A 22211-nucleotide genomic window follows, 5' to 3' on the forward strand; every position below is an offset into this window, starting at 1 on the left:
CATATTTCTTGTATCATTGTTATTGCTAATTGCCTCAATAAAAAATATATTAAAAAAAAAAACATAAGTAGAGGAATCAAACTGAAACAGCTGCCTGAAGAACTTTTCTACCAAAAACTGCTTCCGAAGAGGCAAATACATCAAAATGGTAGAATATAGTAAATGTATGCAAAGAAGGCCAAGTTACTGCTTTGCAAATCTGATCAACTGAAGCTTCATTCTTAAAAGCCCACGAAGTGGAAACTGATCTAGTAGAATGAGCTGTGATTCTCTGAGGCGGAGCCTGACCCGACTCCAAATAAAGCTTTCTGACCTTTCCTTGGACCAGAAAAGACAACAAATAGACAAGAAGTCTTCCTGAAATCTTTAGTAGCTTCAACATAATATTTGAAAGCTCTTACAACATCCAGAGAATGTAAGGATCTCTCCAAAGAATTCTTAGGATTAGAACACAAAGAGGGAACAATTTTCCTATTAATGCTGTTAGAATTCACAACTTTAGGTAAAAATTTAAATGAAGTCTGCAAAACTGCCTTATCCTGATGGATAATCAGAAAAGGAGACTCACAAGAAAAAGCAGATAATTTGGAAACTCTTTTAGCAGAAGAGATTGCCAAAAGGAGCAACACTTTCCAAGAAAGTAGTTTAATATGCAAAGAATGCATAGGCTCAAAATGAAGAGCCTGTAAAGCCTTCAAAACCAAATTAAGACTCCAAGGAGGAGAGATTGATTTAATGACAGGCTTGATACGGACCAAAGCCTGCACAAAACAGTGAATATCAGGAAGCTTAGCAATCTTTCTGTGAAATAAAACAGAGCAGAGATTTGTCCCTTCAAGGAACTTGCAGACAAACCTTTATCCAAACCATCCTGAAGAAACTGTAAAATTCTAGGAATTCTAAAAGAATGCCAGGAGAATTTATGAGAAGAACACCATGAAATATAAGTCTTCCAAACTCGATAATAAATCTTCCTAGAAACAGATTTACGAGCCAGAGAAACCTCTATGCACAAAGCGTTCAATTTCCATACCTTCAAATTTAACGATTTGAGATCCTGATGGAAAAATGGTCCTTGAGACAGGTGGTCTGGTCTTAAAGGAAGTGGCCAAGGTTGGCAACTGGACATCCAGACAAGATCCGCATACCAGAACCTGTGAGGCCATGCTGGTGCTACCAGAAACACTAACTATTGTTCCATGATTATCTTGGAGATCACTCTTGGAAGAAGAACTAGAGGCGGGAAGATATAAGCAGGTTGGTAAAACAAGGAACTGCTAACACATCCACCGACTCCGCCTGAGGATCCCTGGACAAGTACCTGGGAAGTTTCTTGTTTAGATGGGAAGCCATCAGATCTATTTCTGGAAGACCCCACATCTGAACAATCTGCATGGAGAGACCACTCCCCCAGATGTAAAGTCTGACGTCTGAGATAATCCGCTTCCCAATTGTCTACACCTGGGATATGTACCGCAGAAATTAGACGAGAGTTGGATTCCGCCCAAGAAAGTATCAGAGATACTTCTTTCATAGCTATGGGACTGTGAGTCACACCCTGATGATTGACATATGCCACAGTTGTGATATTGTCTGTCTGAAAACAAATGAATGGTTCTCTCTTCAACAGAGGCCAAACCTGAAGAGCCCTGAAAATAGCACGGAGTTCTAAAATATTGATTGGTAACCTCGCCTCTTGAGATTTCCAAACCCCTTCTGCTGTCAGAGATCCCCAGACAGCTCCCCAACCTGAAAGACTTGCATCTGTTGTGATTACAGTCCAGGTTGGACGAACAAAAGAGGATCCTTGAACTATACGATGGTGATATAACCACCAAGTCAGAGAGAGTCAAACATTCGGATTTAAGTATATTAATTGTGATATCCTTGTATAATCCCTGCACCATTGATTCAGCATACAAAGCTGAAGAGGTCTCATATGAAAACGAACAAAGGGGATCGCGTCCGATGCTGCAGTCATGAGATCTAAAACTTCCATGCACATAGCCACTGAAGGGAATGATTGAGACTGAAGGTTTTGACAAGCTGAAACCAATTTTATTTGTCTCTTGTCTGTTAGAGACAGAGTCATGGACATTGAATCTATATGTAAACCTAAAAAGGTGACCCTTGTCTGAGGAATCAAGGAACTTTTTGGTAAATTGATCCTCCAACCATGTCTTTGAAGAAACAACACTAGTTGATTTGAGTGAGATTCGCCAGAATGTAAAGACTGAGCTAGTACCAAGATATCGTCCAAATAAGGAAACACCCCAATACCCTGTTCTCTAAATACAGAGAGTAGGGCACTGAGAACCTTTGAAAAAATTCTTGGAGCTGTTGCTAGGCCAAATGGTAGAGCGGCAAATTGCTAATGCTTGTCTAGAAATGAGAATCTCAGAAACTGATGGTGGTCTGGATGAATCGGAATATGAAGATATGCATCCTGTAAGTCTATCGTGGACATATAATGACCTTGCTGAACAAAAGGCAAAATAGTCCTTATAGTCACCATTTTGAAAGTTGGCACTCTTACAAACCCTGTTCCAGAAACTGAACTGGTATGATTACCTCTGAAAGCTCTAGATCTGAAACACGCTTCAGAAAAGCCTGAGCCTTCACTGGATTTGCTGGAACGTGTGAGAGAAAAAATCTTCTCACAGGTGGTCTTACTCTGAAAACTATTCGATACCCTTGAGCGGCAATACTCTGAATCCATTGATTTTGGACAGAATCTGCCCAAATGTTTTGGAAACATTTTAATCTGCCCCCACCAGCTGAGCTGGAATGAGGGCCGCACCTTCATGCTGACTTGGGGGCTGGCTTTGGTCTCTTAAAAGGCTTGGATTTATTCCAACTTGAAGAAGGTTTCCGGATTCTTTGGGTGAAGGATTGGCTTTCTGTTCCTTAAGTTTTTTTTTTTTCTCTGCGAGTACCCAGTTATAAGAAAAATATAACCAGCAATTGACGCATTGTCTTTTTCACTTGCGCAAGTAGTGTAAGAGTTGTGCATGTGCATTGCATCAAGATTAGTGCGTTCAGAGCACTGGAGCGTGCAGGTTCAGTTTTACATGGGGCACATGGTGAGGCTATGATTGGATAGAACGTATGTCACTGAAAGCAGTACCTTAGAAAATTTGAGAGAGGCTGAATATAAAAGTGTAACGTTTTAAAATATGTTGAGCAGTTGGGCTGAATTTACCATCACTTTAAGTTATTCTCATATGTTTTTCCTATGACTTTTGTTATGTCCAACTACACATTTATTTCTGTTTCTTTTCCGCAGGCCGGACGTTTATCTTCTACGGAAACAAGATGTCTGCTCAATTTCAGAATTTCACTCCAACTTTAATCTGCTCAGAAGAGCTAAGTGCTAATATCCTTTTAATTTTACTGATGAATCATTATGTAGTGTGTATATATATATATATATATATATATATATATATATATATATATATATATATATATATATATGTGTATATATACACCCTGTTCCAAATTATTATGCCAATGATATTTTTCTCATTTACCTAAATAATTGATGTAAACAACAGTCAGCATAATTCTCATGTTATCAACTATTAAGAGTACAATTCAAATTTTATTGAACAAACCTCCTAATGATAACAGTATTTTTTTTTCAAAATAAAAAACTTACAATGCACTGTTCCAAATTATTACGCACAGTAAGTTTCAAAACACTTTATAGGTTGTAAAGAACTGAAAATTGTCATTTGTTGTGTTTGCAGCATATTTACTGAAATCAAAAGCTATTTCAATCAAACTTTGAACAACATTTTAACTTTTTAAACATTTTAACAGGTCACGTTACATTTTAACATAGGACCCCTTATTTGATAGCAGCTTCACAAGTCTTGCATCCATTGAACTTGTAAGTTTTTGGACAGTTTCTGCTTGAATTTGTTTGCAAGATGTCAGAATAGCCTCCCAGAGCTGCTGTTTGGATGTAAACTGCCTCCCACCCTCATAGATCTTTTGCTTGAGGATGCTCCAAAGATTCTCAATAGGTTTGAGGTCAGGGGAGGATGGAGGCCACACCATGACTTTCTCTCCTTTTATCCCCATAGCAGCCATTGATGCAGAGGTATTCTTTGCAGCATGAGATGGTGCATTGTCATGCATGAAGATGATTTTATTACGGAAAGCATAGTTCTTCCTTCTGTACAAGGGAAGGAAGTGGTCAGTTAGGAACTCCACATACTTTGCAGAGGTCATCTTTACACCTTCGGGGACCCTAAAGGGGCCGACCAGCTCTCTTCCCATGATTCCAGCCCAAAACATGACTCCACCACCGCCTTGCTGACGTCGCAGCCTTGTTGGAACAGGGTGGCCCTCCACCAACCATACACTACTCCATCCATCTGGACCATCCAGGGTTGCACTGCACTCATCAGTGAACAGGACCGTTTGAAAATTAGTCTTCATGTATTTTTCTGCCCAATGCAGCCGTTTCTGCTTGTGAGCATTGGTTAGTGGTGGCTGAATGGAAGGTTTATGCACAGTTGCAAGACTCTGGATGACTCTACACCTTGATGTCCGTGGGACTCCAGAGGCACCAGCAGCTTCAAATATCTGTTTGCTGCTATGTAATGGTATTTTAGCAGCTGCTCTCTTGATCCGATGCATGGATCTGGCAGAAATCTTCCTCAATGTGCCTTTATCTGCACAAACCCGTCTGTGCTCTGAATCAGCCACAAATCTCTTTATAGTGCGATAATCACGCTTAAGTTTTCTTGAAATATCTGTTTTCATACCTCGTCCAAGGCATTGAACTATTTCACTCTTTTCGGCAGCAGAGAGATCCTTTTTCTTCCCCATATTGCTTGAAAATGGTACTCTGCTTAATAATGTGGAACACCCTCCTTTAGTAGTTTTTCCTTTAATTGGGCTCACCTGCTAATCTAATTATCACAGGTGTCCGAGATAGTTTTCAGTGATCAAAAGAGCCCTGAGACACAATGCCATCCATGAGTTAAACTGAAAAAACAAATATTTAATCTTTGTGACACTGAAATAGAATTTGCATAATAATTTGGAACAGGGTGTGTATATATATGTGTGTATATATGTGTGTGTGTATATATATATATATATATATATGTGTGTGTGTGTATATTGCCAAAGAGTATCATGTATGACCCAAAGCAAAAAACATTTACAAACCACTGCATTATGGGATATATGTTTTATTTTATCCATATAACTTTCATCTGTCAATCACTTTATGTCTTTTCTACCAAATCTGGTGTGCTTTGCAGATTTAATGTTTGCACGTCTAAAAGATGAGATATTTTTGCAATGATCTGTTCTCCTTAACTATTTCTCATGCCTCAATCTGCAGTCCAAGACGGTAGAGTCCACCATAGACGGAGGTGCTCAGTTGCAGCAGGTGGTGAACATTGAATGCGTCCAGGAATTTGTGGAAGCTCCTGTTCTAAACATTCAGTTCAGGTGCTTAACGTCTTCATTGTAGGATGGTGACATCATTTAGTATATGATGAAAGTTATCGCACATAAGCAAAAATAGTTATGTACAAAGTGTTGGCTTAATTTTCGTGATATAAATTGTCTTTTTTCCACTATGAGGGTCAAGGATGGAATTTGAAGGTTTTGCAAGTTTTGTTATGATTAGAGAGAAACCGTAATTCCGAATCATACATGATTTCAAAATCAATATTTAAAAGTCTCCTCTCTCCCTACATCTCTGTATTTGTTTTTAAAAAAACAAAAATGAAAGAGGGCTCCCCAATAGTGCAATAAGTCTGTAAAGTATACAGTATAACTTACTTTGTGAAATGCACAAACAGGCTGGATCTTTAGAAGCAGTCTAGCAAGCTTAAAAGGGACACTCGAGACAAATTAATGTTTCATGATTCAGATAGAGCATGCCATTTTAAACAACTTTCCAATTTACTTCCATTAACAAAATGTGCACAGTCTTTTTATATTTACACTTTCTTTCATGTAATTAACAAGAGTCCATGAGCTAGTGACGTATGGGATATACATTCCTACCAGGAGGGGCAAAGTTTCCCAAACCTTAAAATGCCTATAAATACACCCCTCACCACACCCACAAATCAGTTTTACAAACTTTGCCTCCAAGGGAGGTGGTGAAGTAAGTTTGTGCTAGATTCTACGTTGATATGCGCTCCGCAGCAAGTTGGAGCCCGGTTTTCCTCTCAGCGTGCAGTGAATGTCAGAGGGATGTGAAGAGAGTATTGCCTATTGAATGCAGTGATCTCCTTCTACGGGGTCTATTTCATAAGGTTCTCTGTTATCGGTCGTAGAGATTCATCTCTTTCCTCCCTTTTCAGATCGACGATATACTCTTATATTTACCATTACCTCTACTGATTCTCGTTTCAGTACTGGTTTGGCTTTCTACAAACATGTAGATGAGTGTCCTGGGGTAAGTAAGTCTTATTTTCTGTGACACTCTAAGCTATGGTTGGGCACTTTATTTATAAAGTTCTAAATATATGTATTCAAACATTTATTTGCCTTGACTCAGAATGTTCAATTTTCCTTATTTTCAGACAGTCAGTTTCATATTTGGGATTATGCATTGATTTATCATATTTTTCTTACCTCAAAAATTTGACTTTTTTCCCTGTGGGCTGTTAGGCTCGCGGGGGCTGAAAATGCTTCATTTTATTGCGTCATTCTTGGCGCGGACTTTTTTGGCGCAAAAATTATTTTCCGTTTCCGGCGTCATACGTGTCGCCGGAAGTTACGTCATTTTTTTGACGTTATTTTGCGCCAAAAATGTCGGCGTTCCGGATGTGGCGTCATTTTTGGCGCCAAAAGCATTTAGGCGCCAAATAATGTGGGCGTCTTATTTGGCGCTAAAAAATATGGGCGTCGCTTTTGTCTCCACATTATTTCAGTCTCATTTTTCATTTGCTTCTGGTTGCTAGAAGCTTGATATTTGGCATTCTTTCCCATTCCTGAAACTGTCTTATAAGGAATTTGATCTATTTTGCTTTATATGTTGTTTTTTCTCTTACATATTGCAAGATGTCTCACGTTGCATCTGAGCCAGAAGATACTACAGGAAAATCACTGCCTGCTGGATCTACCAAAGCTAAGTGTATCTGCTGTAAATTTTTGGTAGCTATTCCTCCAGCTGTTGTTTGTAATAATTGTCATGACAAACTTGTTAAAGCAGATAATATTTCCTTTAGTAATGTACCATTGCCTGTTGCAGTTCCCTCAACATCTAAGGTGCAGAATGTTCCTGATAACATAAGAGATTTTGTTTCTGAATCCATAAAGAAGGCTTTGTCTGTTATTTCTCCTTCTAGTAAACGTAAAAAGTCTTTTAAATCTTCTCTCTCTACAGATGAATTTTTAAATGAACACCATCATTCTGATTCTTTGGACTCTTCTGGTTCAGAGGATTCTATCTCTGAGATTGATGCTGATAAATCTTCATATTTATTTAAGATGGAATTTATTCGCTCTTTACTTAAAGAAGTACTAATTGCTTTAGAAATAGAGGATTCTAGTCCTCTTGATACTAATTCTATACGTTTGGATAAGGTTTTTAAAGCTCCTGCGGTTATTCCAGAAGTTTTTCCTGTTCCTAATGCTATTTCTGCAGTGATTTCCAAAGAATGGGATAAATTGGGTAATTCATTTACTCCTTCTAAACGTTTTAAGCAATTATATCCTGTTCCGCCTGACAGGTTAGAATTTTGGGACAAAATCCCTAAAGTTGATGGGGCTATTTCTACCCTTGCTAAACGTACTACCATTCCTACGTCAGATGGTACCTCGTTTAAGGATCCTTTAGATAGAAAAATTGAATCCTTTCTAAGAAAAGCTTATCTGTGTTCAGGTAATCTTCTTAGACCTGCTATATCATTGGCTGATGTTGCTGCAGCTTCAACTTTTTGGTTGGAAACCCTAGCGCAACAAGTAGCAAATCGTGATTCTCATGATATTATTATTCTTCTTCAGCATGCTAATAATTTTATCTGTGATGCCATTTTTGATATTATTAGAGTCGATGTTAGGTTTATGTCTCTAGCTATCTTAGCCAAAAGAGCTTTATGGCTTAAGACTTGGAATGCTGATATGGCTTCTAAATCAACTCTACTTTCCATTTCTTTCCAGGGAAACAAATTATTTGGTTCTCAGTTGGATTCTATTATTTCAACTGTTACTGGTGGGAAAGGAACTTTTTTACCACAGGATAAAAAATCTAAAGGTAAAAACAGGGCTAACAATCGTTTTCGTTCCTTTCGTTTCAACAAAGAACAAAAGCCTGATCCTTCGTCCTCAGGAGCAGTTTCAGTTTGGAAACCATCTCCAGTCTGGAATAAATCCAAGCCTGCTAGAAAGGCAAAGCCTGCTTCTAAGTTCACATGAAGGTACGGCCCTCATTCCAGTTCAGCTGGTAGGGGGCAGGTTACGTTTTTTCAAAGAAATTTGGATCAATTCTGTTCACAATCTTTGGATTCAGAGCATTGTTTCAGAAGGGTACAGAATTGGTTTCAAGATGAAACCTCCTGCAAAGAGATTTTTTCTTTCCCGTGTCCCAGTAAATCCAGTGAAAGCTCAAGCATTTCTGAATTGTGTTTCAGATCTAGAGTTGGCTGGAGTAATTATGCCAGTTCCAGTTTCGGAACAGGGGATGGGGTTTTATTCAAATCTCTTCATTGTACCAAAGAAGGAGAATTCCTTCAGACCAGTTCTGGATCTAAAATTATTGAATCGTTATGTAAGGATACCAACGTTCAAGATGGTAACTGTAAGGACTATATTGCCTTTTGTTCAGCAAGGGAATTATATGTCCACAATAGATTTACAGGATGCATATCTGCATATTCCGATTCATCCAGATCATTTTCAGTTCCTGAGATTCTCTTTTCTAGACAAGCATTACCAATTTGTGGCTCTACCGTTTGGCCTTGCTACAGCTCCAAGAATTTTCACAAAGATTCTCGGTGCCCTTCTGTCTGTAATCAGAGAACAGGGTATTGTGGTATTTCCTTATTTGGACGATATCTTGGTACTTGCTCAGTCTTTACATTTAGCAGAGTCTCATACGAATCGACTTGTGTTGTTTCTTCAAGATCATGGTTGGAGGATCAATTTACCAAAAAGTTCTTTGATTCCTCAAACAAGGGTAACCTTTCTGGGTTTCCAGATAGATTCAGTGTCCATGACTCTGTCTTTAACAGACAAGAGACGTCTAAAATTGATTACAGCTTGTCGAAACCTTCAGTCACAATCATTCCCTTCGGTAGCCTTATGCATGGAAATTCTAGGTCTTATGACTGCTGCATCGGACGCGATCCCCTTTGCTCGTTTTCACATGCAACCTCTTCAGCTCTGTATGCTGAACCAATGGTGCAGGGATTACACGAAGATATCTCAATTAATATCTTTAAAACCGATTGTTCGTCACTCTCTAACATGGTGGACAGATCACCATCGTTTAATTCAGGGGGCTTCTTTTGTTCTTCCGACCTGGACTGTAATTTCAACAGATGCAAGTCTCACGGGTTGGGGAGCTGTGTGGGGATCTCTGACGGCACAGGGAGTTTGGGAATCTCAGGAGGTGAGATTACCGATCAATATTTTGGAACTCCGTGCAATTTTCAGAGCTCTTCAGTTTTGGCCTCTTCTGAAGAGAGAATCGTTCATTTGTTTTCAGACAGACAATGTCACAACTGTGGCATACATCAATCATCAAGGAGGGACTCACAGTCCCCTGGCTATGAAAGAAGTATCTCGAATTTTGGTTTGGGCGGAATCCAGCTCCTGTCTAATCTCTGCGGTTCATATCCCAGGTGTAGTCAATTGGGAAGCGGATTATCTCAGTCGCCAAACGTTGCATCCGGGCGAATGGTCTCTTCACCCAGAGGTATTTCTTCAGATTGTTCAAATGTGGGGGCTTCCAGAGATAGATCTGATGGCCTCTCATCTAAACAAGAAACTTCCCAGGTATCTGTCCAGATCCCGGGATCCTCAGGCGGAGGCAGTGGATGCATTATCACTTCCTTGGAAGTATCATCCTGCCTACATCTTTCCGCCTCTAGTTCTTCTTCCAAGAGTAATCTCCAAGATTCTGAGGGAATGCTCGTTTGTTCTGCTAATAGCTCCGGCATGGCCTCACAGGTTTTGGTATGCGGATCTTGTCCGGATGGCATCTTGCCAACCATGGACTCTTCCGTTAAGATCAGACCTTCTGTCGCAAGGTCCTTTTTTCCATCCGGATCTGAAATCCTTAAACTTAAAGGTATGGAGATTGAACGCTTGATTCTTAGTCAAAGAGGTTTCTCTGACTCTGTGATCGATACTATGTTACAGGCTCGTAAATCTGTATCTAGAGAGATATATTATAGAGTCTGGAAGACTTATATTTCTTGGTGTCTTACTCATCATTTTTCTTGGTATTCTTTTAGAATTCCGAGAATATTACAATTTCTTCAGGATGGTTTAGATAAGGGTTTGTCCGCAAGTTCCTTGAAAGGACAAATCTCTGCTCTTTCTGTTCTTTTTCACAGAAAGATTGCTATTCTTCCTGATATTCATTGTTTTGTACAAGCTTTGGTTCGTATAAAACCTGTCATTAAGTCAATTTCTCCTCCATGGAGTTTGAATTTGGTTCTGGGAGCTCTTCAAGCTCCTCCGTTTGAACCTATGCATTCATTGGACATTAAATTGCTTTCTTGGAAAGTTTTGTTCCTTTTGGCCATCTCTTCTGCCAGAAGAGTTTCTGAATTATCTGCTCTTTCTTGTGAGTCTCCTTTTCTGATTTTTCATCAGGATAAGGCGGTGTTGCGAACTTCTTTTGAATTTTTACCTAAGGTTGTGAATTCCAACAACATTAGTAGAGAAATCGTGGTTCCTTCATTATGTCCTAATCCTAAGAATTCTAAGGAGAAATCGTTACATTCTTTGGATGTTGTTAGAGCTTTGAAATATTATGTTGAAGCTACTAAATCTTTCCGAAAGACTTCTAGTCTATTTGTCATTTTTTCTGGTTCTAGAAAAGGCCAGAAAGCTTCTGCCATTTCTTTGGCATCCTGGTTGAAATCTTTAATTCATCTTGCCTATGTTAATTCGGGTAAGACTCCGCCTCAGAGGATTACAGCTCATTCTACTAGGTCATTTTCTACTTCCTGGGCGTTTAGGAATGAAGCTTCAGTTGATCAGATTTGCAAAGCAGCGACTTGGTCCTCTTTGCATACTTTTACTAAATTCTACCATTTTGATGTATTCTCTTCTTCTGAAGCAGTTTTTGGTAGAAAGGTACTTCAGGCAGTGGTTTCGGTTTGAATCTTCTGCTTATGTTTTTCATTAAACTTTATTTTGGGTGTGGATTATTTTCAGCAGGAATTGGCTGTCTTTATTTTATCCCTCCCTCTCTAGTGACTCTTGTGTGGAAAGATCCACATCTTGGGTATTCATTATCCCATACGTCACTAGCTCATGGACTCTTGTTAATTACATGAAAGAAAACATAATTTATGTAAGAACTTACCTGATAAATTCATTTCTTTCATATTAACAAGAGTCCATGAGGCCCACCCTTTTTTGTGGTGGTTATGATTTTTTTGTATAAAGCACAATTATTCCAATTCCTTATTTTATATGCTTCGCACTTTTTTCTTATCACCCCACTTCTTGGCTATTCGTTAAACTGATTTGTGGGTGTGGTGAGGGGTGTATTTATAGGCATTTTAAGGTTTGGGAAACTTTGCCCCTCCTGGTAGGAATGTATATCCCATACGTCACTAGCTCATGGACTCTTGTTAATATGAAAGAAATGAATTTATCAGGTAAGTTCTTACATAAATTATGTTTTTTGAGTGACCAACTCCTACTGAGCATGTGCAAGAATTCACAGAATATACTTAAAAGCATTTGTGATTGGCTAATTGTTGTCACATGGTACAGGGTGGTGGAAATAGACACAACTTTTAAATTTGTTAAAAGGAAATCTGCTACTCATTTGAAGTTCAGACTAAGTGCTATTGCATTGTCTTTTTATCATGCATTTGTTGATTTGAATGACCAGTAAATACAGTAGATTTGCATAAACAACAAATGCACAATAAAAAGACAATGCAGGGGGGCGGAGCCAGCGCTCATCCGAGATGGCTGCACTTGTGTGAGCTCCGTGCTGGAAAAGAGCTAAATACAAGATGCTTCGATGTATGTAACCGATTTCTTGAGTCACATTGGACTATCTAAATGCCCAGTGATATCTGGCCACACTAAATGAAGTCAGGCAAACGGCATGATAATCCGGAATAGCTCCGTTAATAGAAGAGGCCGACGCTCTGACACGCAACTGCGAGATCACTGCGGCCTATCATCCCAACTTGCACCGGGAGCTATCTGAAAGTCGGAGACGACACCTCATTATTTGCTGAAAAAGCAGGTTGACCCAACGACAGAGAACACCCGATAAGGCGATCAGATATCTCCAGAGAAACAACCGGAGATGGCCAGCTGCAGAGAACAGGTTCATGACAGTGAGTAAATTAGCCGATGCAGACACCTAGAACTAAATCATGAACATATGTGATCAATAATTTTATTATAGAAAGAGTTACACAGCGACTGGCAGAACAGATATTTATTTAAAGAATATACGTGGTCATACGGAGTTGGGAATACCGGATAAAATGCTGGAATATGCAAGAGTTAGATAAAAAGAAAGCTGCCACATGGGATGTTGCGCATGTAACACAATCTTGGGCCTAGTCAGCAGATTATTATAAGAAAGTCCCATGAGATCACCTACGCACGTATTAATTCTATAAGATCTGTTTTGCAACTATATACAGTCAAATGAACCCTTTTTGCCTGGATGAAATCTTTTAATCAGTAATTTGGGAGAATATTGATTTAGAGACCCGCTTACACGCAGTGCCATACACAATAACATCCAATTGTATCCTTTGTAATTGGGGCTAACAAAACCGGATATCTTAATTATCAAGCTCTATCATAATCTTTATCTCAGATGTCAAAAAGAACATCTACTATGTCTCCAAAAAAGAAAGGCAATAGGGAAGATCACCCTGCAAAAAAAAAAGCTGCAAATGTGACACCGTCAGTTAACAAATTCTTCAAGAGCGTCGAGCCTATACAGGCCTCAACTTCATTAGAACTTGATGCTGGATCAAGGCACGACTCCTTATCTTCTGAATCAGAACAAGAAGACTCAGGACAAACGATTACTATCCCTAAAGCACTCTTTGATTCCCTACCTTCTAAAAAGGACTTTTCTTCTATGATACAACAAATAAGAGAATGCATTCGCGAAGAAATTGCAGATATAAAAAAAGACCTAAACGAAGTAGGGGAGCGAGTAGCCAACTTAGAAGAACACACAGCTACACAGCAAAAGGTGGTCTCACATCATACAAGCAGACTATCACAACAGGACACCGTAATTATACAGCTTGAAAATAAAATACATGATTTGGAAAATCGAAGTCGTCGCCACAATATTAGGATACGGGGGATATCAGAAGAAGTATCAACCCAAACCTTAGAGACGTATGTCCAAGGACTGTTTGCTTATCTAGAAGATGAAGATGATGACTCAACCTTTGCGCTGGACAGAGTGCATAGGGCGCTAAGACCGAGACCGTCAGATAACCAACCACCAAGGGACGTAATAGTAAAGGTGACCAACTACTCTATCAAAGAATCCCTAATGAAAAAAGCCAGATCAAAGCATCCCATAAAGTTCAAAGGTGTAGAAATACAACTTTTTGAAGACGTCTCTATGCAAACTCTCCAAAAAAGAAGAGACATGCGACCCCTTACGAACTTACTCCGTCAACACAATATACCTTATAAATGGGGTCATCCATTCAACCTACAAATTCAATGGCAAGGCAGACGCATTTTATGCGACAACCCAGACAACATCATAGCAATTTGTAAAGAACTGCATCTGGAACCACCTGTGCCCTCCGGCTCCAATAGCCCTCAATCAAGAGGACAGTTACAGAACGATAAACCACAGCCACAAAGACCGGAGTGGCAGAAGGTGTCTTCTAGGAAGGGCAACAAAACTTTAAATCCCCCATCGGGAGATTCTATGACAAAGGGGACTATTTAATCATTTCTAGTTGTTTATTCCTTGCTGTTTTGTTTTTCCTCTTCTCCTTCTCCTTTTTCCAGGCTCTCTTGGATTGCGTTATGGACTTACTAGGTAAGAGAGTTCAAAATTGCTTCATAGTTATGAGCCACGACTAGGAGGAGAGTTTGCAATGTCCCTTCATGATGGGTAAGATACTGTTACATATGTATACTCAGTTTTATAGAACCATACATCGGAATATAAAGTAATTTTATATATGCTTGAGGAGATAGCTCTTCACCTATGTTCATCCCCAGTTCCCTATAAGTTAGATTAGTCATAATCTTTCTTAATTACATTTCTTGTTATATGTGTTTATTTGTTAAGTATCATGACAGATATGTTCAAATTGTTATAGATGAGAACCCTGTACACCAATCCCATTCTATAACCAGGTATTATCTGGCCAACCGCACCGATCAGAGATTTTAACTGGAGGCTAGAGAACCAACTCCTCTTAGACCCTGAAATTAGTAAATTAATAGCAGAAGAACTAGTGGAATTTTTTTGCAACAATGTACAAGAAGGCATGGCACATACAACTGTATGAGAAACACATAAAAGTTACGTGAGGGGAATTTTAATAAAAGCAAGAGCTCGCAGAAACAAAGCCAATAGAGAGGAATACGCACATATATCTAGGGAATTAACTCAGCTAGATTATCTCCATAAATTACACCCCACAGACAATAAAATCCGAGACCAACTGGTTTTCTACAGAACAAAAATGCAGACTCATTTACATACGTTGGCACAATCCACTGCCCTTAAACTGAAACAAAGATATTATGCTCTTAGCAAGGTTACTCAAAACTAAACAATCTAAACATTATATCCACTCTATAAAATCACCAAAAGGCAAATCAGTAGAAGACACACAAAACAAATAGCAGAAACCTTTAAAAATTACTATCACTCTCTCTACAACCTGTTCCCTAATAGAACTCACGCACAGCATTCACCACAATGCTCTAAATACCTAGATACGGTCCAGTTGCCACAGCTTTCAGAAGAAGAAAAAGATACCCTAAGCTCAACATTTCTACAATCAGAAATTCTAGAAGCAATTAAATCACTTAAGCCAGAGAAAGCCCCAGGCCCGGACGGGTTCTCAGGCCTATACTATAAATTATATCAAGACACCCTTCTCCCCCACTTGTTAAATACATTCCACCAGATAGAAGACACAGGCATTTTCCCAGACACCATGCTTCAATCACAGTCCTACCAAAACCAGGGAAGGAACATGATCAACCAGCGAATTTTAGGCCCATTTCCCTTCTTAACCTGGACTTAAAGATATATGCCAAAATATTGGCCAACAGGTTGAATAGAATATTGCCCAAATTAATTTCTCCCGATCAAGTAGGCTTTGTGCCGAAAAGGGAATCAAAAGACAATACAATCAAGATTATAGATATTCTAGAATATGTGAATAAACATAATACCCCTATGATACTACTATCAACAGATGCTGAAAAAGCGTTTGATAGGCTGGATTGGTCCTTTCTAGAAGCAACACTAAATAAATTTAATTTCCCTCCCCTTTTTATAAAACAAATTATGGCATTATACACCTTCCCCTCAGCACAACTACGTATAAACGGCACTCTATCTGAGCAATTTGTAATAAGGAATGGAACCAGACAGGGTTGTCCCCTGTCCCCCCTCCTGTTTGTCTTGTCCTTGGAGGTCCTAGCATCAAGGATACGACATAACAGAGATATAATGGGAATACGAATCAAGAACAGGGAGTACAAACTATCCATGTTCGCTGATGACATTCTCATGTCTCTAACTTCACCAATTAAATCACTCATTAACGTTCAGAAAGTGCTTATAGAATACGGGAGACTATCGAACTTCCTTGTAAACATGACAAAATCAGATATACTTCCCATTAACATTAATGACCACACATTAAATAATATTAGAGAAATCTGCAAATTTAATGTCCAACTCAAAACTATTAAATACTTAGGAATTATTGTAACACCTAATATTGCATCCTTAAGGTCAATGAATTATACCAAACTCATCACTGGTATCTCCAGGCTCACTTCCACTTGGGGCTCTAAAAATACTTCATGGATAGGCAGGATACACGCTGCTAAAATGGTGATCTTGCCAAAGATCCTGTACATACTTCAGACGATCCCACTCTTGCACACTGAAAGCTACATAATCAAACTACAAAAAATAATAAACAAATACATATGGAGGAATAAACCCTCTAGAATAAACAAAGCGACTATGTTTACTTCAAAAACCATGGGGGGGTTGGGAGTCCCAAATCTATTGAACTACAAAAAAGCAATATCCATGCAGAGAATTGTGGAATGGTGTAGATTTAATAGAGAAAATTTTAAGCACTGGATACAAATTGAACATGATATCACTGGAAGCCAGCAATTAGGCGGAGCTTGCTGGTTACCAAATTCCACTTATTTTGACCAAGGAGAGGAGCTGCAGACTGTATCTAATGTGGTCTGTGACTGGAAGTCTATTTGTACACTTAGTGAAGGAATTTCAAGCAAGTTTTCACCTCTTACCCCAATTTTAGCAAACCCTAACCTCCCACTGGGGCATGCATTTAGTCAGGAATCAGATCTATCTATAAATAGTGTTATCTATAGCCTCCTTAGTATCTGGCAACAAATTAAAACCTAGAATAGATCTAGAGAAGGAGAATGGAAGTATTTTTACATCCTGGTTAAAATACCACCAAGTGAACCACTACCTCAATACACATAGAGATCGAGATAAGCTTCTTAGGCCACTCACTATATATGAAAATATGTGCTATACAACCCTCCCGGCAAGAGGAATTGTCTCACAAATTTATAAATTACTAATGAAAGCCACCTCCCCCAAACCACATACTTATACGAAAGCATGGGAGAAAGATCTAGGAGATGGGTTTAACACTAAAGATTGGCCAACTATTTTTCTTAATACTACCCACTCCGCTCACTCCATCCTGGGGCTGGAAACTAACTATAAGGTTATGATGAGGTGGTATCTAACACCATGTAGGCTTAAGCATATGTTCAATAACGCATCAGACAGATGTTGGAGGTGTAACTTAGAGGTGGGAACAATGGGTCACATATGGTGGTCATGCCAAATTATTCAAGATTTCTGGGTGTTGGTGCTAAGAGAAATTAATACAATCCTGATGTCCAGTCTTCAGATGACACCGATAATATGCTTGTTTAACACATTTAGAGAGATACGATGCATAATAAAGAAATCCCTAGCGCAAATTTTATTCAATGCTGCCAAAATGTTAATAGCCTCTAACTGGAAATCTAGCAAAGTCCCCTCGTTAGGAGACTGGAGATCAAAGGTACACAGCCTCCTAGTCTTGGAAAGATATAATTTCCTTAAAACCAATCAGTTGCCAAAATACTATGATATGTTGTTTTTTTGGGAATCTTATACAGGTGCTATCCTTTAATAGGATGGGATATGTTGTTATGTTTGTAAACCCTGCTGTAATATAAATCAATGTAATAATTTAGGTGATAAACAGGTGTGTCTTAGTATAAACAATATGATTATGCAGAAACTGTGTTCATTTGAGTGGATTATTGAAAAAGCTATATTATCACGAAGTGTACACAGTTATATGATCTTGTCATGATACAGGTTGGATTTAGTTTAATTTGTTAGGTTTTTAAAGTCTTATAAGTTTTGTATTTGTTGACAATGAAAATTATATATTGTATAAACAAGAGCGTGTTTTCTCCAACATAGGTGTGTCCGGTCCACGGCGTCATCCTTACTTGTGGGATATTCTCTTCCCCAACAGGAAATGGCAAAGAGCCCAGCAAAGCTGGTCACATGATCCCTCCTAGGCTCCGCCTTCCCCAGTCATTCTCTTTGCCGTTGTACAGGCAACATCTCCACGGAGATGGCTTAGAGTTTTTTTAGTGTTTAACTGTAGTTTTTATTATTCAATCAAGAGTTTGTTATTTTAAAATAGTGCTGGTATGTACTATTTACTCTGAAACAGAAAAGAGATGAAGATTTCTGTTTGTAAGAGGAAAATGATTTTAGCAACCGTTACTAAAATCGATGGCTGTTTCCACACAGGACTGTTGAGAGGAATTAACTTCAGTTGGGGGAACAGTGAGCAGACTTTTGCTGCTTGAGGTATGACACATTCTAACAAGACGATGTAATGCTGGAAGCTGTCATTTTCCCTATGGGATCCGGTAAGCCATTTTTATTACAGAAAGAAAAAAAAAAAGGGCTTCACAAGGGCTTTTAAGACTGTAGACATTTTCTGGGCTAAATCGATTTATATATAAGCATATTTTATACTCCATAGCCTTGAGGAATTATTTTAATCTTGGAAATTATGTAAAATAACCGGCAGGCACTGTATTGGACACCTTATTCTCTAGGGGCTTTCCCTAATCATAGGCAGAGTCTCATTTTCGCGCCTCTATTGCGCACTTGTTTTTGGGAAGCATGACATGCAGATGCATGTGTGAGGAGCTCTGATACATAGAAAAGACTTTCTGAAGGCGTCATTTGGTATCGTATTCCCCTTTGGGCTTGGTTGGGTCTCAGCAAAGCAGATACCAGGGACTGTAAAGGGGTTAAATATAAAAACGGCTCCGGTTCCGTTATTTTAAGGGTTAAAGCTTCCAAATTTGGTGTGCAATACTTTTAAGGCTTTAAGACACTGTGGTGAAATTTTGGTGAATTTTGAACAATTCCTTCATACTTTTTCACAATTGCAGGAATAAAGTGTGTTCAGTTTAAAATTTAAAGTGACAGTAACGGTTTATTTTAAAACGTTTTTTGTACTTTGTTATCAAGTTTATGCCTGTTTAACATGTCTGAACTACCAGATAGACTGTGTTCTGAATGTGGGGAAGCCAAGGTTCCTTCTCATTTAAATAGATGTGATTTATGTGACACAAAATTTAGAGAAAATGATGCCCAAGATGATTCCTCAAGTGAGGGGAGTAAGCATGGTACTGCATCATCCCCTCCTTCGTCTACACCAGTCTTGCCCACACAGGAGGCCTCTAGTACTTCTAGTGCGCCAATACTCCTTACTATGCAACAATTAACGGCTGTAATGGATAATTCTATCAAAAACATTTTAGCCAAAATGCCCACTTATCAGCGAAAGCGCGACTGCTCTGTTTTAGAAAATACTGAAGAGCATGAGAACGCTGATGATATTGGTTCTGAAGTGCCCCTACACCAGTCTGAGGGGGCCAGGGAGGTTTTGTCTGAGGGAGAAATTTCAGATTCAGGGAAAATTTCTCAACAAGCAGAACCTGATGTGATTACATTTAAATTTAAATTGGAACATCTCCGCGCTCTGCTTAAGGAGGTGTTATCTACTCTGGATGATTGTGAGAATTTGGTCATTCCAGAGAAATTATGTAAAATGGACAAGTTCTTAGAGGTCCCGGGGCCCCCCGAAGCTTTTCCTATACCCAAGCGGGTGGCGGACATTGTAAACAAAGAATGGGAAAGGCCCGGTATACCTTTCGTCCCTCCCCCCATATTTAAGAAATTGTTTCCTATGGTCGACCCCAGAAAGGACTTATGGCAGACAGTCCCCAAGGTCGAGGGGGCGGTTTCTACTCTAAACAAACGCACCACTATACCCATAGAAGATAGTTGTGCTTTCAAAGATCCTATGGATAAAAAATTAGAGGGTTTGCTTAAAAAGATGTTTGTTCAGCAAGGTTACCTTCTACTACCAATTTCATGCATTGTTCCTGTCACTACAGCAGCGTGTTTCTGGTTCGATGAACTAGAAAAGGCGCTCAATAATAATTCTTCTTCTTATGAGGAGATTATGGACAGAATTCATGCTCTCAAATTGGCTAATTCTTTCACCCTAGACGCCACTTTGCAATTGGCTAGGTTAGCGGTGAAAAATTCTGGTTTTGCTATTGTGGCGCGCAGAGCGCTTTGGCTAAAATCTTGGTCAGCGGATGCGTCTTCCAAGAACAAATTGCTTAACATTCCTTTCAAGGGGAAAACGCTGTTTGGCCCTGACTTGAAAGAGATTATTTCTGACATCACTGGGGGCAAGGGCCACGCCCTTCCTCAGAATAGGTCTTTCAAGACCAAAAATAAACCTAATTTTCGTCCCTTTTGCAGAAACGGACCAGCCCCAAGTGCTACGTCCTCTAAGCAAGAGGGTAATACTTCTCAAGCCAAGCCAGCCTGGAGGCCAATGCAAGGCTGGAACAAAGGAAAGCAGGCCAAGAAACCTGCCACTGCTACCAAGACAGCATGAGATGTTGGCCCCCGATCCGGGACCGGATCTGGTGGGGGGCAGACTCTCTCTCTTCGCTCAGGCTTGGGCAAGAGATGTTCTGGATCCTTGGGCGCTAGAAATAGTCTCCCAAGGTTATCTTCTGGAATTCAAGGGGCTTCCCCCAAGGGGGAGGTTCCACAGGTCTCAATTGTCTTCAGACCACATAAAAAGACAGGCATTCTTACATTGTGTAGAAGACCTGTTAAAAATGGGAGTGATTCATCCTGTTCCATTAGGAGAACAAGGGATGGGGTTCTACTCCAATCTGTTCGTAGTTCCCAAAAAAGAGGGAACATTCAGACCAATCTTAGATCTCAAGATCCTAAACAAGTTTCTCAAGGTTCCATCGTTCAAAATGGAAACCATTCGAACAATTCTTCCTTCCATCCAGGAAGGTCAATTCATGACCACGGTGGATTTAAAGGATGCGTATCTACATATTCCTATCCACAAGGAACATCATCGGTTCCTAAGGTTCGCATTCCTGGACAAGCATTACCAGTTTGTGGCACTTCCGTTCGGATTAGCCACTGCTCCAAGAATTTTCACAAAGGTACTAGGGTCCCTTCTAGCGGTGCTAAGACCAAGGGGCATTGCAGTAGTACCTTACTTGGACGACATTCTGATTCAAGCGTCGTCCCTTCCACAAGCAAAGGCCCACACGGACATTGTCCTGGCCTTTCTCAGATCTCACGGGTGGAAAGTGAACGTAGAAAAAAGTTCTCTATCTCCGTCAACAAGGGTTCCCTTCTTGGGAACAATAATAGACTCTTTAGAAATGAGGATTTTTCTGACAGAGGCCAGAAAATCAAAACTTCTAAACTCTTGTCAAATACTTCATTCTGTTCCTCTTCCTTCCATAGCGCAGTGCATGGAAGTAATAGGTTTGATGGTAGCGGCAATGGACATAGTTCCTTTTGCGCGAATTCATCTAAGACCATTACAACTGTGCATGCTCAGTCAGTGGAATGGGGACTATACAGACTTGTCTCCGACGATACAAGTAGATCAGAGGACCAGAGATTCACTCAGTTGGTGGCTGTCCCTGGACAACCTGTCACAGGGGATGAGCTTCCGCAGACCAGAGTGGGTCATTGTCATGACCGACGCCAGTCTAGTGGGCTGGGGCGCGGTCTGGGGACCCCTGAAAGCGCAGGGTCTTTGGTCTCGGGAAGAATCTACTCTCCCGATAAATATTCTGGAACTGAGAGCGATTTTCAATGCTCTCAAGGCTTGGCCTCAGCTAGCAAAGACCAAGTTCATACGGTTTCAATCAGACAACATGACGACTGTTGCGTACATCAACCATCAGGGGGGAACAAGGAGTTCCCTGGCGATGGAAGAAGTGACCAAAATCATTCAATGGGCGGAGACTCACTCCTGCCACTTGTCTGCAATCCACATTCCAGGAGTGGAAAACTGGGAAGCGGATTTTCTGAGTCGTCAGACATTTCATCCGGGGGAGTGGGAACTCCATCCGGACATCTTTGCCCAAATCACTCAACTGTGGGGCATTCCAGACATGGATCTGATGGCCTCTCGTCAGAACTTCAAGGTTCCTTGCTACGGGTCCAGATCCAGGGATCCCAAGGCGACTCTAGTAGATGCACTAGTAGCACCTTGGACCTTCAAACTAGCTTATGCATTCCCGCCGTTTCCTCTCATCCCCAGGCTGGTAGCCAGGATCAATCAGGAGAGGGCGTCGGTGATCTTGATAGCTCCTGCGTGGCCACGCAGGACTTGGTATGCAGACCTGGTGAATAT

General features: G+C 40.0%; 1 protein-coding gene across 2 annotated transcripts in view; it reads left to right on the plus strand.

The window, feature by feature from the left end:
* LOC128665902 (AP-2 complex subunit alpha-2) overlaps positions 1 to 22211 on the plus strand; it is a 442402-nt gene that overhangs the window by 369391 nt on the left and 50800 nt on the right. For both annotated transcript variants that reach the window (XM_053720151.1, XM_053720152.1), the window contains 2 exons: positions 3287 to 3376; positions 5352 to 5475. In XM_053720151.1, the coding sequence (XP_053576126.1) occupies positions 3287 to 3376; positions 5352 to 5475 (214 nt within the window). The remainder of the gene's footprint in view (positions 1 to 3286; positions 3377 to 5351; positions 5476 to 22211) is intronic.

The sequence above is a fragment of the Bombina bombina genome, chromosome 7 (assembly GCF_027579735.1).
Source record: "Bombina bombina isolate aBomBom1 chromosome 7, aBomBom1.pri, whole genome shotgun sequence".
Lineage (NCBI taxonomy): Eukaryota > Metazoa > Chordata > Amphibia > Anura > Bombinatoridae > Bombina > Bombina bombina.